This window comes from Lontra canadensis, unplaced genomic scaffold (assembly GCF_010015895.1).
Source record: "Lontra canadensis isolate GAN:19392208 unplaced genomic scaffold, GSC_riverotter_1.0 scaffold408, whole genome shotgun sequence".
In the NCBI taxonomy this organism is placed as follows: Eukaryota; Metazoa; Chordata; class Mammalia; order Carnivora; family Mustelidae; genus Lontra; species Lontra canadensis.
This window is the reverse complement of record NW_022631402.1, coordinates 50,857-66,613: the sequence shown is the minus strand read 5'-3', so window position 1 is coordinate 66,613 and position 15,757 is coordinate 50,857. Positions and strand designations below refer to the sequence as shown.

General features: G+C 56.2%; 1 protein-coding gene across 1 annotated transcript; it reads right to left on the bottom strand.

The window, feature by feature from the left end:
• Positions 1–11,631: 11,631 nt before the first annotated feature.
• On the bottom strand, positions 11,632–15,387 carry LOC116862950 (ATP-sensitive inward rectifier potassium channel 12-like). Its single transcript, XM_032850396.1, is given in 6 exon segments — positions 11,632–11,816; positions 11,819–12,383; positions 12,385–12,805; positions 12,807–12,972; positions 15,139–15,303; positions 15,306–15,387. Coding segments are annotated over 6 exon segments (1,584 nt in total).
• Between the last annotated feature and the right edge of the window lie 370 nt (positions 15,388–15,757).

Below are 15,757 nucleotides of genomic sequence, written 5' to 3'. Positions count from 1 at the left end.
ACTACTTACCTTTATAGATATTTTATGTCTATTTTCATGTCTGCCCTCATGTCTGTCTTCCTTTTTATCTCTTCATCAGTACATCTGTTTATCTGTATGTCTGTGGATCTGTCTCTTCCTCTGTCTGTATGCCTGCCTACTTATTTCTGTATCTACTATTTCTACTTATTTCTGTATCTAGGACTGTCCATTTTCTGTCATTCTATTCCTTTCTACTCAGCTGTCTGTAGATGCGTCTTTCTGTCTATCTCACTCTCTATCTGCTGATCTTTCTATATGGATTTGTCTGTATGTCCACCATTCAATCTCTCTCTTTTTGTCTATTTGTCTACATGTTGTCCATCTGTCCCACTCTCAGCCCATCTCTCTACCTGTCTGTTTGTCTATCTGTCCATCTTTCTATTGGACTATCTCTGTGCAACCACCATGCAGCCTCCTAAGCCTGGGCCCAAGTCCCCTCCTTGCTCCTCCCAGAGGCCACCGCCCTGGCCTCTCTGTGCCACTTCCTCCTTGGCAGGTGGAGTGACCTTCTGGAGAAGAAGCCATTTCATGGGCCTTTCTTGTTCCCACCATAACTGGATCCCATCAGTGGACCCCACCCCAGCGCATCCCTCACCTGGTCAAACTCTGTCCCTGGAGCTAAGTGTTGCAGCCACCCTTGCCTTCCTTCTGCTCCTCCAGCCCAGGAGCACAAACCCCAGGCCACTCCCACCATGGGTGCTCGTCACCAGAGAAAGGCGATGAGAGAGATAGAGTGCACCCAGACTTACGTGACCCCTCTGCGGGCTGCTGGTTCTTACTTATTTCATCCTCATATGGCTCTGTGATTATCAGCCCCATTTTACAGAGGAGAAAACTGAGGCACAGAGAAATGAGCTCCTGGTCTGGGGACACCGAGAAGGAGGGGTAAAGCCAGGTTCACACCCCGGGAGTTGGACTTCAGAGCCCATTCACACTAGCTGGGCACTTTCAGGGCCGATGTGAATGTCACCTCTCCAAGGGCTAAGGGTGCTGTCAGCTGCACTTCACCTCTGCCACCCACTTGGTTTACAGCCTCCTTTTGGCATTTATCACCGCCTGGGCCAGATGCGGAAGGATCTTCATCTGCTGAATGAACAAAAGCCACACTGATGGTCCCCACCTCTGAACGGGTCCTGGTTCAAGCCACCTGAACTTTCCCATGCTCCATGGGGCCTCCTGGCTGGGCGGACAGGGGGCGGGGTAACAGGAGGTTCAAGAAATGACCCCAGTCCAGTTCAACCTCTCTGGCTGGAACTGCATGGGCTGGGGCCTCGTGGCTATTTGGAGCACTTGTCTCAGAACTGGGACCCTAGGTCCTCTCCCTGGGAGGAGCTGGGCTCACTGACCACCACCCCACCCCCACCCCAGACAAGACTGTTCAGCAGAGTTCACTAATCACTTGCCCATCAGGTCCCAGCGGCTGAGCCCAGCTGTTTTTCCATGGGGACAGGGCAAGTGGGCCTCATTATGAGGGGTGGGGGGGCAGGGACACCTGTTTGTGCTGAGTCGTTCCTGGGAGGGCCAGAGCTCATGGTAAGCAGACTGTCCGTGTCTCTGAATAGTGAGGCTCTTGAGTGTCTTGTGTCCCTTCCCTCACAACTGCCTCAGTGATGGCCTCACCACACCAGGTCACTCCAGACTCACCCTTCTGACCACCAGCTTCCCGTCCTCCACCAGCAGCCAGCACAGCCCCAGCCCATCCACCAGCTTCCCGGCCTCTCTCTGCCTGCCCCTTGCAGGCTCTGCCCCCAGGGTGACAGCTGCCAGCAGTGGCAAGCAACAAGGGCAGGACAGTGTGACCTTTGGCAAATCATTCACCCCAAACCTTAACTGTGAAACCCACCCTCTGCTGAACAGGACAGATGGACACGGAACCTCCCCTTGTCAGACCCTTCCTCCCGATGCAGGAACTGCCTATCCCCCAAGTCCAGCTCCAGCCACCTGCTCCAACAGGAAAGTCAGTCAGTGGCCCACCTGCTCCTGCAGGCAACCAGGGTCCTAATGTCTAGCACTACAGATTAATGCCTAGTCTAGAATTTCATATGGATGGACTTCAACAACATGTGTCCTTTTGTGCCTGGATCCTTTCATTCGACATTGTAACTGAGGCTTGTCCACGCTGTTCCATGCATCAGGAGGCTGTTCTTGTTCATGGCTGTGTAATATTCCGTCACACTTATATGCGTGCGTGTGTGTGTGCCTAGTGTGTGCACACATCTGTGTGTCTGTGTGTTGGTAGGAGGTTGTACCACCTTTCAAACATGTTCTAGCTCATCACTGAGTTCACAAATTGTTGGCACCTGCAGAATCAGCCCCCATTGGACCCCCTATTTCCCCCCATCCTGTACTGCATGGTCTGCGTGTGCTGCGGATCTCGCACCATTGAGTCTGTGGGCAGCTCCCTCTGGAGCCCCGAGGCAGCAAGGAGAGGCCACAGGCCTCAGAGACTATGCGGCTGTCTCAGTTGGGAGCAGCAGCACTGGGTTTGTGTCGTGTACCACTTGTGCAACTGCACTGTTGCAGAAGCTGGCCTGGGGGCTGGCCCCAGCCCAGAGCTGCCCTCTGGGAGTTCCAGCTCAACCTCGATACCAAGCCTCAGCTGGGAGTGAGAATGGCCCCAGGCCTTAGCAATGATCTCATTACTGATCCAGGAAGGCAAAGAAAGAGCTCTCCAGCCCCTGGGCCAGCCCAACTCTCTGCGGCATAAGAAAGCATCGCTGCTTGAAGTGAGACTGCAGACAGGGCCCAAGGAGGGGCTGCAGCTGGCAGGGTCGGGGAGGATGGAACCATGCACCAGGTCACTGAACTGCTCCTTTTTGTCCAGCCAAACTCTCTGCCTGCCGGAACCTCCTACCCACGTGCCTCAGGGGACCCATGGGGGTCAGGGAGCCCGGTGCCCCTAGACCCAGAGCCAGGGGACTCAAACACCTTGCCCAGGTGAAGAGGAGCAGGAGGGGCCTGGGGGCCAGAGAGGACACCAGCAGTCATCCAAGAAGCAATGATGGAGGCCTGGAGCAGGCAGCAGCAGTGGGACAGAGAAACAGATTTGGACTAAACGAGTTGTAGAGGTAAAAAAGGTAAGAGTGTGATGCTAGAGCAGGGCATGAGGAGAGGAAAAGGGGCATCAAAAATCTGGCTTGAGCCACAAGAGAGGCTGCTGGCTCACTCCTCTGCTCCTTGAACTCAGTTCCTCATCTGGACCACATTTCTGGGGTGCTGTGTCAGTGTCATTTTGAGCTCCTCGACCCTGACTTCCCCGTGTGTGTCCAACACGTGAGTTAATAGACTCCTGTCTGCTTTGCTCTCTGTACTCGTCTCTTGACCATCTCACCTGCAGAGCAGCAGGTAGAGAACCTAAGATGACAGAAGGAAGAAGACGTTTCCTCTCCTGCATCACCAATGGGCATCTCTGTAGGGAACCCCAGGCCCTCAAATCCCCACCTGGAAGGGGGATGACAGCCCAGGGTAGGGGTTTCACTCCCAGACCTCTGGGCCTCCATCTCCCTGGCACTACATGGATCTCTCTGAATAAAGAAGAGCCATTCTCAGAGCGGGGTCCCCACAGCAGCAGAGCACCAGCTGGGACCTTGTTGGAGACATGTCCGGCCTGTTCCAGGCCTGCCGCGGCAGAAGGTGAGGCTTCTGACACGGCCCCCGCTTGCAGCCCACTGCCTGCCTTTGGCGGGCCCTCTCGCTGAGACTGGTTGCTGCATTTCTTAAGGACGGGGGAAGGAATCGAAAGAGGAGTCGTATTTCATGCTTTGGAAAAATTCTATGAAATTCAAATGTCAGCGTCCATAAATGAGGTTTTATTGGAACACACTCCCTAATAGCTAATGGATTTTATTGGAAGCCAATAGTGTATAGGCCGTCTCCGGCGGCTTTTGTCCCACGGCCACAGCGCCAGCAGCTTCGACAGAGACCTCATGGTCTGCACATTTCTGAAATAATTACTCGAACAACCTTTGCAGACAGAGTTTGCCTTCCCTGCCTCCCAGCAACAAGACAGTCCCCAAACAGAAACTGCAGGGCCCTGAGCCGGGGCCTCCCTGCCCTCAAGGCCCATGAATTAAATGAAGGCTGCATGCAATTGGATGCAAAGACTTTACATTTCCACGTTGCTTGACCTCGAAGAGAAAGTCAGCCTTCCCTTCCTTTTATGATGGAGGCAACCAAGGGCGGCCAGGCGTTGCACCACCCTTGGAATGCTGCGCATTGCCCCACCCCTTGGTGCTGCTGGGAGCTCAGCCCCCAGGGAAGATGCCAGCAAGGAAGCCACCTGGGCGTGGGTGGGGGTGATCTCGGTCAGGGGCGGTTGGGGAGGAAACAGCGGCTAGCAGACTACGTATGTATTCACTCATACGATGATGACTGTTTGTCAAAGAAATGGATTTCCAATGCAACCTTATGTGTTTTATCTTGTGCATTTCAAAATTTTACTTGATAAAATTTGTTTTTATAGCACAGAAGACTATAAAAGCCTGGGTGCTGCGGGTCCTTACACCCCAAGGCTGGAGATCTGCTGCTGCAGGGATATGGCTGGCAGCATCCCTGCTGACTGCTGAACTATGGGTCCTTTCACAGCTGCGGGAGAGCCACAGGTTGACTGAGCACTACTCGACTGACTGAGTGCCTACTGGGTGCCTGATTCAACGTTCTGGGTGCTGGGCACAGCCATGAACCAGGGAGAACAACTGTGCTTGCTTTCCAGAAACTGACATTCCAGGAAGGAGATGCAGTGAGGCTTTGATGCAGCCCAAGAGCCGCTGAGTGCCAGGAAAGGGGGCTGGGCCCCACCATGGTCTTCCCTGCTCCTCCCCACAACCCACCCCCAACAAGCTGTTTCCTTTTCCTTCTTGTGGTCTCTCCCACCCCAGGGCCTTGGCTTGTGTCAGCCCCTTTCCCTAGGAACTCCTCACAAACTTGGAAAAGTATGACTCATCCCTTAGATCTCAGAAGAAATGTCACTTCCTTGGGAGACCCACCTTGGTTCCCCTAACCAGGCCTCCCCTTATTTTCCTCCCGTGGCACCCTGCATGTGTCCCTTTACCACTCAGGGATTGCTCCATACTGCCATTGCTTGGCACAGTCGGCTCTGCCCAAGCTGGGTCAGTGGGAAGAAGTGAGGGCTGTAGGTTGGTGAGACCCGCAGACCCCTCTGCAGAGGAGGCTCACTGGACCTGTACTCCATCCTCCCAACCATCTATGAGGCAAATACACATGAAGCACATACCACAGCCTGCACTGGAGACCCAGCAGCGAGTGAAAGAGATGACAATCCCTGCCTTCATAGATTACTTTACCCTGGGACAGGGAAGGCTTAGGCTGGAACAAGGAGGAGGTAGAACTGAAGTGGACATGCTCTGGGTAGAGGAATAACGTATGCAAAGGTCCTGGGGTGAAGAGGAAAGTGTAATATTCTCACAGCACTATAAGGAGGTGAGGTGCCTAGAGCAGAGGGGCTGGGGGAAAGGGAGAAGAGGATTAGCTGGGTGAGGTCAGGCCAAGATGGAAAAGGACTTCAGGGGCTGGAAAAGCAGTCGTGTTTATTTTCAGTGAAGCAGAAAGCCAGGGAGGGCTGCAGGCAGTGGGGTTACCTGGCCTGATTCTGACTTTAAGACCACCCTGGTGCTGGGTGGATGGTGGGCCATAGTATGATGGGGTATACCCTTTGAAGCCCCCCACTATTCCTGGGTTGCAGACAGCTCTGATCTTGGCGCCTCCACACTGAGGGGAAACCCAGATTCCCTTCCGAGTCATTGAGTCCCTCCACTGCAGGAGATGAACTTTTGAAAGGATAAACCAAGTCCAGGGCAGGCCCTCTGGCAGGGCTATCATCCCTCCACTGGCTGAGAAGCTAAGCCCAACACTGGCCACTGGGGGGCAGAAGAGGGCCCAGAGCAGTTCAGTGCCTGTGAGGGTAGTGGCATCAAATAAAGGAGCTCTTCGGGACCCATGCCTGGATCAGATCCCAGATCTGATAACTCACCTCCCTGGAAAGTCCCTTAGTATCCCTGGGCTGATTTCCTCTAAAACAGGTGCACCCGGTCCTTCCATGTGAACTCAGGGAGTGCTCGACAAACGCTCATCACCAAGTTCTCCACCCCTACCACCTTTCTACCTTTTTAAAAGCAGATTCCGAGTTGGAATCATCTCATCCTCAGGGAGGCAGGAAAGCACAGGGTAAACTATGGGCTCACTGCACCCACGCTGGTGTCACAACCAGGAGCTGCCTTCTTGGGCGCCCACCCCACCTCTAGGGCTCCGGCCCAGTATGTGCTAGGTGGCTGCTGAGTCCTTTCTTGCTCCTTCTTGTTCTTTCCACAAGGGTGCGAGCTCGCATATCTTATGAATAACCCCCCCTTTTTTTTATAGACAGGGAGACTGAGAGCACAGGGGAAAAGAAATTCAGTACAGGTCACCAAGCAAGAGAGTGACCTGGGGTCTGACTGAGGGTCACAGGCAGGACAACGGGTACCTCAAGACTGCTGAACTCCAGTGTCATCTGATTGGAATCATAGACATTTATCCTGTGCTGACTGGGGCCCCACACCTGTCTGCAGAAGCTAGTGCTTGGGGGACTGGAGAGGCCATAGCTCATTGGCCCCAGCTGGCTTAGACTCTAGTACTGGGGTATCTCGGAGGGCTCTGGGACTAGGAGCGGGGATCCCCACCCCCAATCCCAGATCAAGCCAACCACCTTTAGTGTCTTCCTGTCTCCAGGTTCAACCTGGAGGAAAAACCTCCAAGAAGCCTTTGTGACCTGCCCCCAGCCCCTCCCGAACCCCTGTCCTTCATCCCTGCATGGCACCTCTGCCTGAGCTCCTTATCCTGAATCATCCCCTGAATCCCACAGAATGAAGCTTCCCTGGGGTCCTTCACTGATGCAGAGAAGTTCTCCAATGAGGGAATGAGCTGGGGCAATGGAAAGAATTTTCTCCCTGTGGGCCTCTGCCAGAAGGCCACTGACACCCTAGAGACTGAGCACTTGGTACAGATAACATCCTCCTTTCCCATAGATGGGTCTTGCATGTCTTCCTCCCTGCGTGTCCTCTTGTCCCTACTGGCGGCCCCTGTCTGCCCCGTGGCCCTCCTCACCCCAGCCTCACCAGGGAGAACACCACTCCAATTCCTCCATGTCACCATGCCAGGCTGGAGTGAGGGTCCTCGGGCCCTCTGCCTCCCCACCGCTGCTTTCTGTCCTGTCACCGTGGTGAGAACCAGGGCTGTTGGCGGGGTTCTCCCATGATGGAGTCCTCAGAAAGAGCGACCACTCTCCCACACGCAGCAGACAGCCGCCTGTGGACACGTGCCCTGAATCTCAGCAGAAGGAAGTGAAAGGGGGGCGTGTGGGCCCAGGGAGGATAGGGAAGTGGCCCAAGGTCACACAGCTGGGGAAGTATCACATCCAGCATGAGGAGGTGGGAGGGCGCACTCCAGGGCCTGTGCGGGAGAGGGTGTGTGGTCACAGGGGCACGCGGGGGCGTGTCCCAGCTGGAAGAGCGTGCTGGGGTCTGCAAGTGGGTGGGGCTCTATCCTCTCTCCCAGCGCTCCCACCGGACCCACCCCCATCCTGGCCCCCCAGGCCCAGGGTCACAGTGGGCTGACCCAGCCCAAGAATGCCAGGCAGGGATTTTCAAACACACATCTCCACACGGTGGCACTCAAAGAGATCAAAATGCATTTAATGTGGTCTAGTCTCATGGTCTATGTCTTTAGATACCGCTATGTATTGAAAATAACATGAAATTCTCCAGTTTCACCATTTAAAATAGATTTGACATGACCTCAAGCAGGGCAGACACCCTGTGCAGGGGCCTCCTTCCCATCATGCCCCCGCTCCCGCCCCGTGGATCCCTCCCGGACCCCCAGGCAGGCAGGGACAGGGGGGCACAGCACCAGCAGGGCAAGGGGGGGTGGCCACCATGTCCCAAACAGCACGCGCAAGAGTGCACGTGGACACACCACTTCCACAGACATTCATGTGCACACACTCCTGGGACCTGCACGCGCTCCCACGTGCCCATGCGTACAGCCTCCAGCAGGCAGGCACCAGTCCTGTGCACGGACCAGGCGCCACCGCCACCCAAATGCACCACATGCACCTGTGTGTTCACAGGGACACACACACATGCAGACACCGTCCGTACGCAGCACTCACCCACACAAGCAGATAGGACCTCGTGTCCACGTGCACAAAAGCCTCATGGCGGCACAAACATTCCACACATTCCCGTGTGAATATAATCAGGGCACAGGGCCAGCGGGACTGCTGGGTTCAGCTGTGCCCATGGTCACAGCTGGTGTCCGTCCTGTGCCCTGTGTGCCTGGCCCCATAGCCTGGCGAACAGTACACCAAACCCGCATATAAAACACACACTCACACACATGCCCCTTTGGGCAAATAAACAGAGAACTATGCGTGTGTGTACCTATACACACATGCATACTGCATATATGTCGTCAGCCCAGACTCACACACACAGGGAGATCCTCATGGGCACACACCTGCACAGCACTCCCATGAACTGTGGGTCCACATGCTCCTGCACTCAGGCAAAGCTGTAATTGCACACATATGCTTGTACAGAGATGAGATGATGGCGCATGTGATGCCACACACTTGGTGCTCACACACACACACACACACACACACGCCAGCACAGCCCATTTCCCATGTAAGCAGCTCAGTGTGTCAGGGAAGAGGGCACCAGAGGCCATGTTCTTGGCCCACTCCCACCTCCACACTTCCTGGTTCTGGCTGTAGAGAAACTTCTTGGAAATCCCAGTGCCTGGGAGGGTGAGGGTGGGAGTATATGACTACACACACCTGCACAGCACACAGACCAGACACCATGTACACTCACACACACATGCACACCCAACACACACACTCAGGTGCAGAAATGCTCCCCACTCACCTGTGCTCGGCACACGCACCACACATGGCATGTGGCACACTCAGAGGGTTGATGCTCTCCACACACACACATGCACGCACACGCACACACACACACACACACTCACACATACAAAGGCACATACACCCCCTCCAGCACACACTCCCCAGGGACAACAGAATCCTTGCTCTGCACACACATGGCTCCTCCCATCCACCCTCCCATTTCAAGTGCACTAAAGAGGGAGACTATTTTGGTCTTTAGCACAAGCAATAAATAAATAAATAAATAAATACAGGGAAGAAAAAAAAAAGAGGGCAGAAGAGTTTGAAAATGCAGCATCTGCCTTTGGTGAGAGATGAAAGGCAGCCCAGGGCTGCTCTCCTGCAGGGTCTGGGACTGAATCATCCAGCATGGACCTGGGAGGGGGACAGGCCTGAGAGTAGGTGCACCAGGCCACTGAGGTGACAGAGGCCTTGGGGGACCCAGAGGCTCTGGGCTCTGCTCTGGATGGTAGCAGTGGAAGCCTGCCCCACCCAGCCCTGTAAGGCTCTCCTGCAGCCAGGCAGAGCAGGCAAAGCAGAACACAGGCCCCTGTGCCAGCCACAAGTGACTGAGGCCATCTCATCCCTCCCCCATTCAGCCTGACAGTCTGGGAGGGGGCAGGCAGGTTAGCCCTCCCATATCAACTCTACCCTTGCCCCCCAGAGCTGAAACGGAGAAAGCCAGCTAGGCTCAGGGCTGGAAGCCAGGCCCTTCCCAGCCAGGCCCTGGGCTGGGAAGGAGCTGAGGACCCTCCAGCAGATCCTGAGAGGAAAGAGCTACCTCCAAGGCCTGAAGCACCCCAGCGGGAAATGAAGCTGGGGCCTGAGGCTAGGGCAGGATGCTGGGAGTCAGGCATCCCTCAGGGCATGGACTCGGGTTGTCTATGGGTGAGAACCGATAGCTCATGCCCAGATCCTCCAAGGCCTCCGACCTCAGGCCAGGTCTCCAGCTGCCCTGGGGTTGGGTAGAAGAGGAGGTGAGAAATAAGAACCCTCACCCCAGGCTCCTGGCCTCTCCTGGCCTCCCAAGACCCACCCACCGACTGCGTGAACTTGCAATCTGCCTCAGTTTCCCCACTTGGGCCAGGGTCCTGGGTGCCTAGCTGTCTTGGAGGGCACGGGTTGGGGTGGCCAAGGCTGGCAGGCTGGGGAGACACATATGGGCTTTCTAATTAAGGACTTCCTTACAGGCCTGGTCATTTGAGAGGGCAAAATTCTTAGCTGTCCTGGGAAGGGCCTGGCCTGCTCCATCCCCTCCAGCTGTGTCCTCTACCAAGAACAAGCCCACGCTGGGCATCCCGTGGCCCAGGGCCCTGCTTCCGGGCCAGCAGAGCCAATAGCTGCAAACTTCTTCCTGATGAGCCTGCCAGGATGCAAGCACCACTCCTGGTCATCTTGGCTGACAACTGCACATCTCTTCTAAGATCATTCCTCCGCCCTTCAGCGGGGACAGCCTGGCTGGGATGCCCCTGCACTCACCTAGGCTGCCCCAGGTGCGGAGAGCAGGCCAAGACAGCCCACCTCTGCAGACACACAGGCTGGTGAGGACTTCATGTTGGAATCAGGGGCAGCTGGGAGGACAGGCGAGTCGGAGAAAAACAGAAACAACCGGGGCTGGCCCACCTGGGGTCTCTAAGGCACGACTCACACTGGGGTCCCATGGGAATAGGGCCAGTCTGCTTCCTGGGTGTCTGGGAACCCGCCCTCCCTTCCCATGGAACCATCTACTCCAACATTTTCCAAGCATCCCTCACTGCGGAAAGGGTGGAGGCTATCAGGCAGAAAAGGTGAGAAGTAAAACAGGAAAATCTGGTGGGGGTGGGGAGAGTGGACCCTCCATGGCAGTCGGGTCCCATATCCATCCCTGAGACGCACCTCTTAGGTACAAAAGTCAAACTCAAAAAGCTCAAACTAGTTTTTTTCCCAGCCCCTACCCCTATCTCTATGACTCTGGAAAGCTTTTATCATGATCATTAACATGGTCTTGGTTTTTCCATCACAAACATCATCTAATCTGCCCATGAGCAGAAGGAACCACAGATGAGCCCCTCTCTTGTGCTTGTGCAGATGGCGCAACCTGGCACACACTTGGCCTTCATGGAGGGGAGGCCTGTCCAGCCTCGGGGAACCTCATGGAGCCCCCATCTAAAACCCGCATCTCAGCAGACCAATGGAATTCTCACTGACCATTTTTATAATCCCCAGAAATTATTATTTGTCAATCACATGTTAATCTTTTTTTTTTTTTTTTGTAAACAGTCTTACTCAAGCTATGGTTGAGAAAGCCAAAACCAGAGTTTCTCCCCAGGAGAAACCTCCTCTCTCCAGCGAGGTGCCATGCAGCCTGCCAGCCTTCACCCACAGAGGCTGGATGGCCACTGAGCCACCTCTGAGCAGGCCAAAGTTCTAGCCTCAGACAGAAGCCCCTGGCTCCTGGCCCGGACCCCAAGAAGCTACCTCCCTGCACTGCTCCAGTCTCTGAGGCCGGCGGCTGCCCGCTTTGGTCACGCATTCTCCCACCAACCTTCCCAGGCCACTGTGAAGAAACATAAAGCATCTAAAACGCTACTGAGTCTGCAACCGGGGCACCTGGCCCATTCTGCTCAAACCCAGGGTCCTCGAGGAACACCTGCTGGGGTGGATGCTGCACCTTGGCCCATGGTGGCTCAGATCTCTGACTCCTGTCTGTAAGGCCGCTGCTCGAGGCCGCCACCACCTGCCTGAGGTCTGTCAAAGTCATGCTGGGCCTGGGAGCTGCAGCCATCCTGGTCTCCATCTGCCTTGTCCTCCTCGTTGCGGCTCAGGAAAGCCAGCTCATTCTCATAACAGAAGGAGTTGGCACTGGGCAGCAGAATTTGTTCTCCACCAGGTCCTTGGTGCTGCAGCGGGGTGTGGAGGGCACCTTGTAGGTCTTATGGAAGTGGGAGTAGTCAATCTTGTACTGGTTCTTCTCCTTGAAGAGGACAGGCTTGAAGCGGTGGCCCCACAGGATCTCATTGGCCAGATAGGAGCTGCGGGCCTGCGTGGTCATGGCTGTGGCCTCCACCATGCCCTCCAGGATGACCATGATCTCGAAGTTACCCATCTCCAAGTCCTGCCGGCTGATGCCAAGCAGTGGGCTGGCCTCGTCGATCTCATGCAGGATGGTGATGGGGGACACGAGGAAGATGTGGTCGAGGCCTTTGTTGAAGCCGACGTCGATGTCGATCTGGTCCAGCGGGATGTACTCGCCCTCCTCGGTGACCCGCGGCTTGATGAGCTGGGCCTGCACGTGCGCCTCCACGATGTGGCTCTTGTTCAGGTTGCCCACGCGCCACATGAGGCAGAGCTTGCCGTCGCGCAGGGCCACCACCTCATTGTGGCTGAACAGCAATGTCTGCACCCGCTTCTTGGGCTGAGCCGTCTTGGCCATGATGGCAGCCGATCATGAAGGAGTCGATGATGCAGCCCACAATGGACTGTGCCACCACCATGAACACAGCCACCAGGCACTCCTCCATCACACAGCGCAGCCCGTAGCTGATGGTGGTCTGCACCTTGATGGAGAAGAGGAAGGCAGCCATGAAGCTGTGCACCTGCATCACGCAGGGCATGTGGCCACGGCCCTTGGCTGGCTCCAGGTCACCGTGTGCCACAGCGATGACCCAAAAGATGACACCGAACAGGAGCCAGGAGGTGAGGAAGGCCAGCGAGAAGATGAGCAGCATGTAGCTCCAGCGGATGTCCATGCAGGTGGTGAACATGTCGGCCAGGTAGCGCTGTGACTTCTCATCCATGTTGGCGAACTCAATATTGCACTGGCCGTTCTTCTTGACAAAGCGGTTCCAGCACCGGCGCCGTGTGCACCTTGCCGTTTCCAAAGCCGTTGGCCCCCGATATGGTGACCAGGTGCACCCCATCCTCCTCTGATGACACGATACTGTAGGGGTTGGCCCTGCCAGCCGAGGTCATCCTGGGGATGGGGGGGCCCTGGCTCGCCTCTGGGCCGGCTCCACTGGGGGCGGCTCCTGCAACAGAGAAGACAGAAGGACTGGAGGAACAGGTCACCCTGGCCCAGACTTCTGCCCTCAGCTGGGGCCCTCGGCGATGGCTGTTGGCTGTCTTCACCCCGACTCACCCCCCACTGAGCTCTCCATCTTCCCTCCTCAGCCAGCCCCTCACCCTCCTTCTCAGCTTGGAAAACAGACCTGGAGTCTCCCAGGAGCTCTGACCAAAAGCCTTCATCCTCAGTCCATCTGAGGACCCCCCTACCAAAGGCTCCACTTCCAAAGTGTATTTATGATCCTATCTCTTCTCCCACCGCCGTGGGAGAAGTCTCCGTCATCACCCACCGGACCAGCATGGCAGCACCTCACCAGCCTTTGTTCTCCGGCCCCCACTGCAGTCCAGAGGCAGCGGGGGAGCCTGGCTGTCCTCTGCTTAAAGCTGATCTCTGCTGGCAACTGCGAGGCCTGCGTGAACGGAGTCCGGGGCCCCTCAGCTCTCAGGTACAGGCTCCTCGCTCACTTGCTGCAGCTCACAGCCTATGCATTGCTCCACAGGATAGTCCCTCACACTCTCAGCCCGGACACCCTCCCACTGCCTCACCTCCCTCAGTCCCTGGCCTCCATGCCCAAGAGCAGCTTCCTGAACACATGGGAGACTGTAACCCCTCACCCAGGTCCTCATGGTAACCCCAAAGCACCGCCTTCAGACCCCATAACAGTAGTAACAGTAAAGGGAAGGACAGGCCTGGGGTCGCACTCACACGCTGATCCCACTGTGAGACCACTGGCCTCCCAAGCATCGTGAGTTTGCTATGTGGTTCACTGCTGTCTCACCCCCGGGCTTCGAGCAGAGCCTGGCCCCGAGGATGCCGTCCTGATGCTCGAAACCTGTGCCCCACTGCACCCACTCTCAGTGCCCATACACCACAGCCTCCATCTGTAACTAGAAGAGGGTCCACGGGTCAGTACCCAGAGGGGTCACTGACTGACCCCATCCCAGCGGCCTTCCCCATCACTGCCTTTCTCAGCTCTAAATGACAGCATCCAGGCAACACTCAGAGTATCACTGTCCTTGGCCCATTCAGAGGAGCACTTGGTGGGCTTGTCACACACACGCACATATGTATGCACACCAAGCTGTCTCACGCATGGCCCACAGCATGACACCTGCAGTCGGACACACTGCTTTCAGGCCCATAGCCCACGTTCAGCCCCCATATGGGCCGGTAGCAGCTGGCTACCCCCTCCCCCAGGGCCCCGCTGGCTCCAGCCTGGCCTGTTGGTGCCAGACCCAGGCACCTGCAGGCCAGAGGCCATGGTGCCACCTGGCCCTGTGGGCACTGAGGCCATCTAAACCTTAGCGTCAGGGCTGCAGGTGCCCAGGCACTCAGCCTTGTTCAGCAGGGCTGAGCTGGAAGGAGGGGGAGAACCCTGGCCGGCTGGCCTGGCCAGGACACTGAGTCGGGCATACTTCCCTCCACCACTGGGGACCCCATTCACCCCAAACCCCCACCTGTTCACACCAGGAGGCCAGTGTTAGACAAGGCTGGGAGCCCTCAAGTGCCCAGAAGACAATCAGGCCCCAGATAAGAAGGTCCCAGGGCAGCCGGTCCAGAAGCAGAAGCAGGTGGATGAGCACCCACCAGAAACCCAGAGACTGGAAGTGACATAGCCAGAGGGAGGCAACACTGGGATTTAGCCCCTGTCTGTGTGGCCAGGTGCAGCCAGGGCCTCAGAGGGAGCACAACATCTGACCTATGCTTCAAACACCTGGGAGACAGGTGAGGGAGAAGTCCAAATGAGCAGCCAGGCTACACATCCCTCCTAGGGTCTGTCTCTGTTGCCAGATGTTTCTGAATCTCCAGAGCGGGCACATATATAACACTCATGGCCCTTACTGCCCACTCCTCAAACTGCAGAGAAAGCAGGCCAGACACATTAGCAAATGGTCTTAGATTATCCTAGCAAAACCCCAAGAAGGTGGCTGCCATCATTACTTCTACCAAGAATGGAGATTGAGAGAGGTTAAGTGACTTCCCCAAAGCCACACAGCCAATAAGCAGGAGAGCTGAAATTCGAATGACTCTAGATAATGTGAGGTCTCCTGCTGTGGGCATGTCAGGCTCTGCGGAGGCCTCTTCTCACACTGCCACCACCCCCCACAGCTACTCCAGCTGGCCACCTCACCATAGGTCTGAGGAGCTGAGGCCTGGGGCTGTGATGGTGGATGCTGTTTCTGCCTGGGCCAGGAGGCAGGGAGCCAGGGGTGGTGGGGACCCCGGGTACTGTGCCGAGAAGATGGCTCAGCCCCAGATTCCTGGGCCCTCCAGGCAGAGGAGGCCAGGGCCCGGTACTTAGATGCTGGCAGCAGGCCATTGGACTGCAGGGGGCAGGTTTATGTGGTCTGGATGCCTTGAGGGATGTCCAGCGGGTCATGGCTGCTCCAACTGGGGCTCTGAGCAGCTTGAGGCCTGCAAGGGACAGAATCAGAAGAATCAAAGGCCAGAGAGCCCAGCCTGGTGGGCTGCTCCCATTAGCTGGGGAGCCCCACACCTGGCCAGCTTCCAGGCCAGGATGGGAACTGCAGTGACTCCTGGTGTTTCACCCTGGGCTGCGCACCTGGGACCCACCCAGACTGTGTCACACAAGCTTGGGAAACCCCTCTTCTATTGATGTTCCCCCTCAAACCACACAGAAAATCAATAAGTTCACATTGACACTTGCCCCCCTGTTTCTCAGCTAGCAACTGAGACTATGATCAGAGTCACTGTCCAAAGTCACCCAGAAACTAAGGTTTAGAGATAGA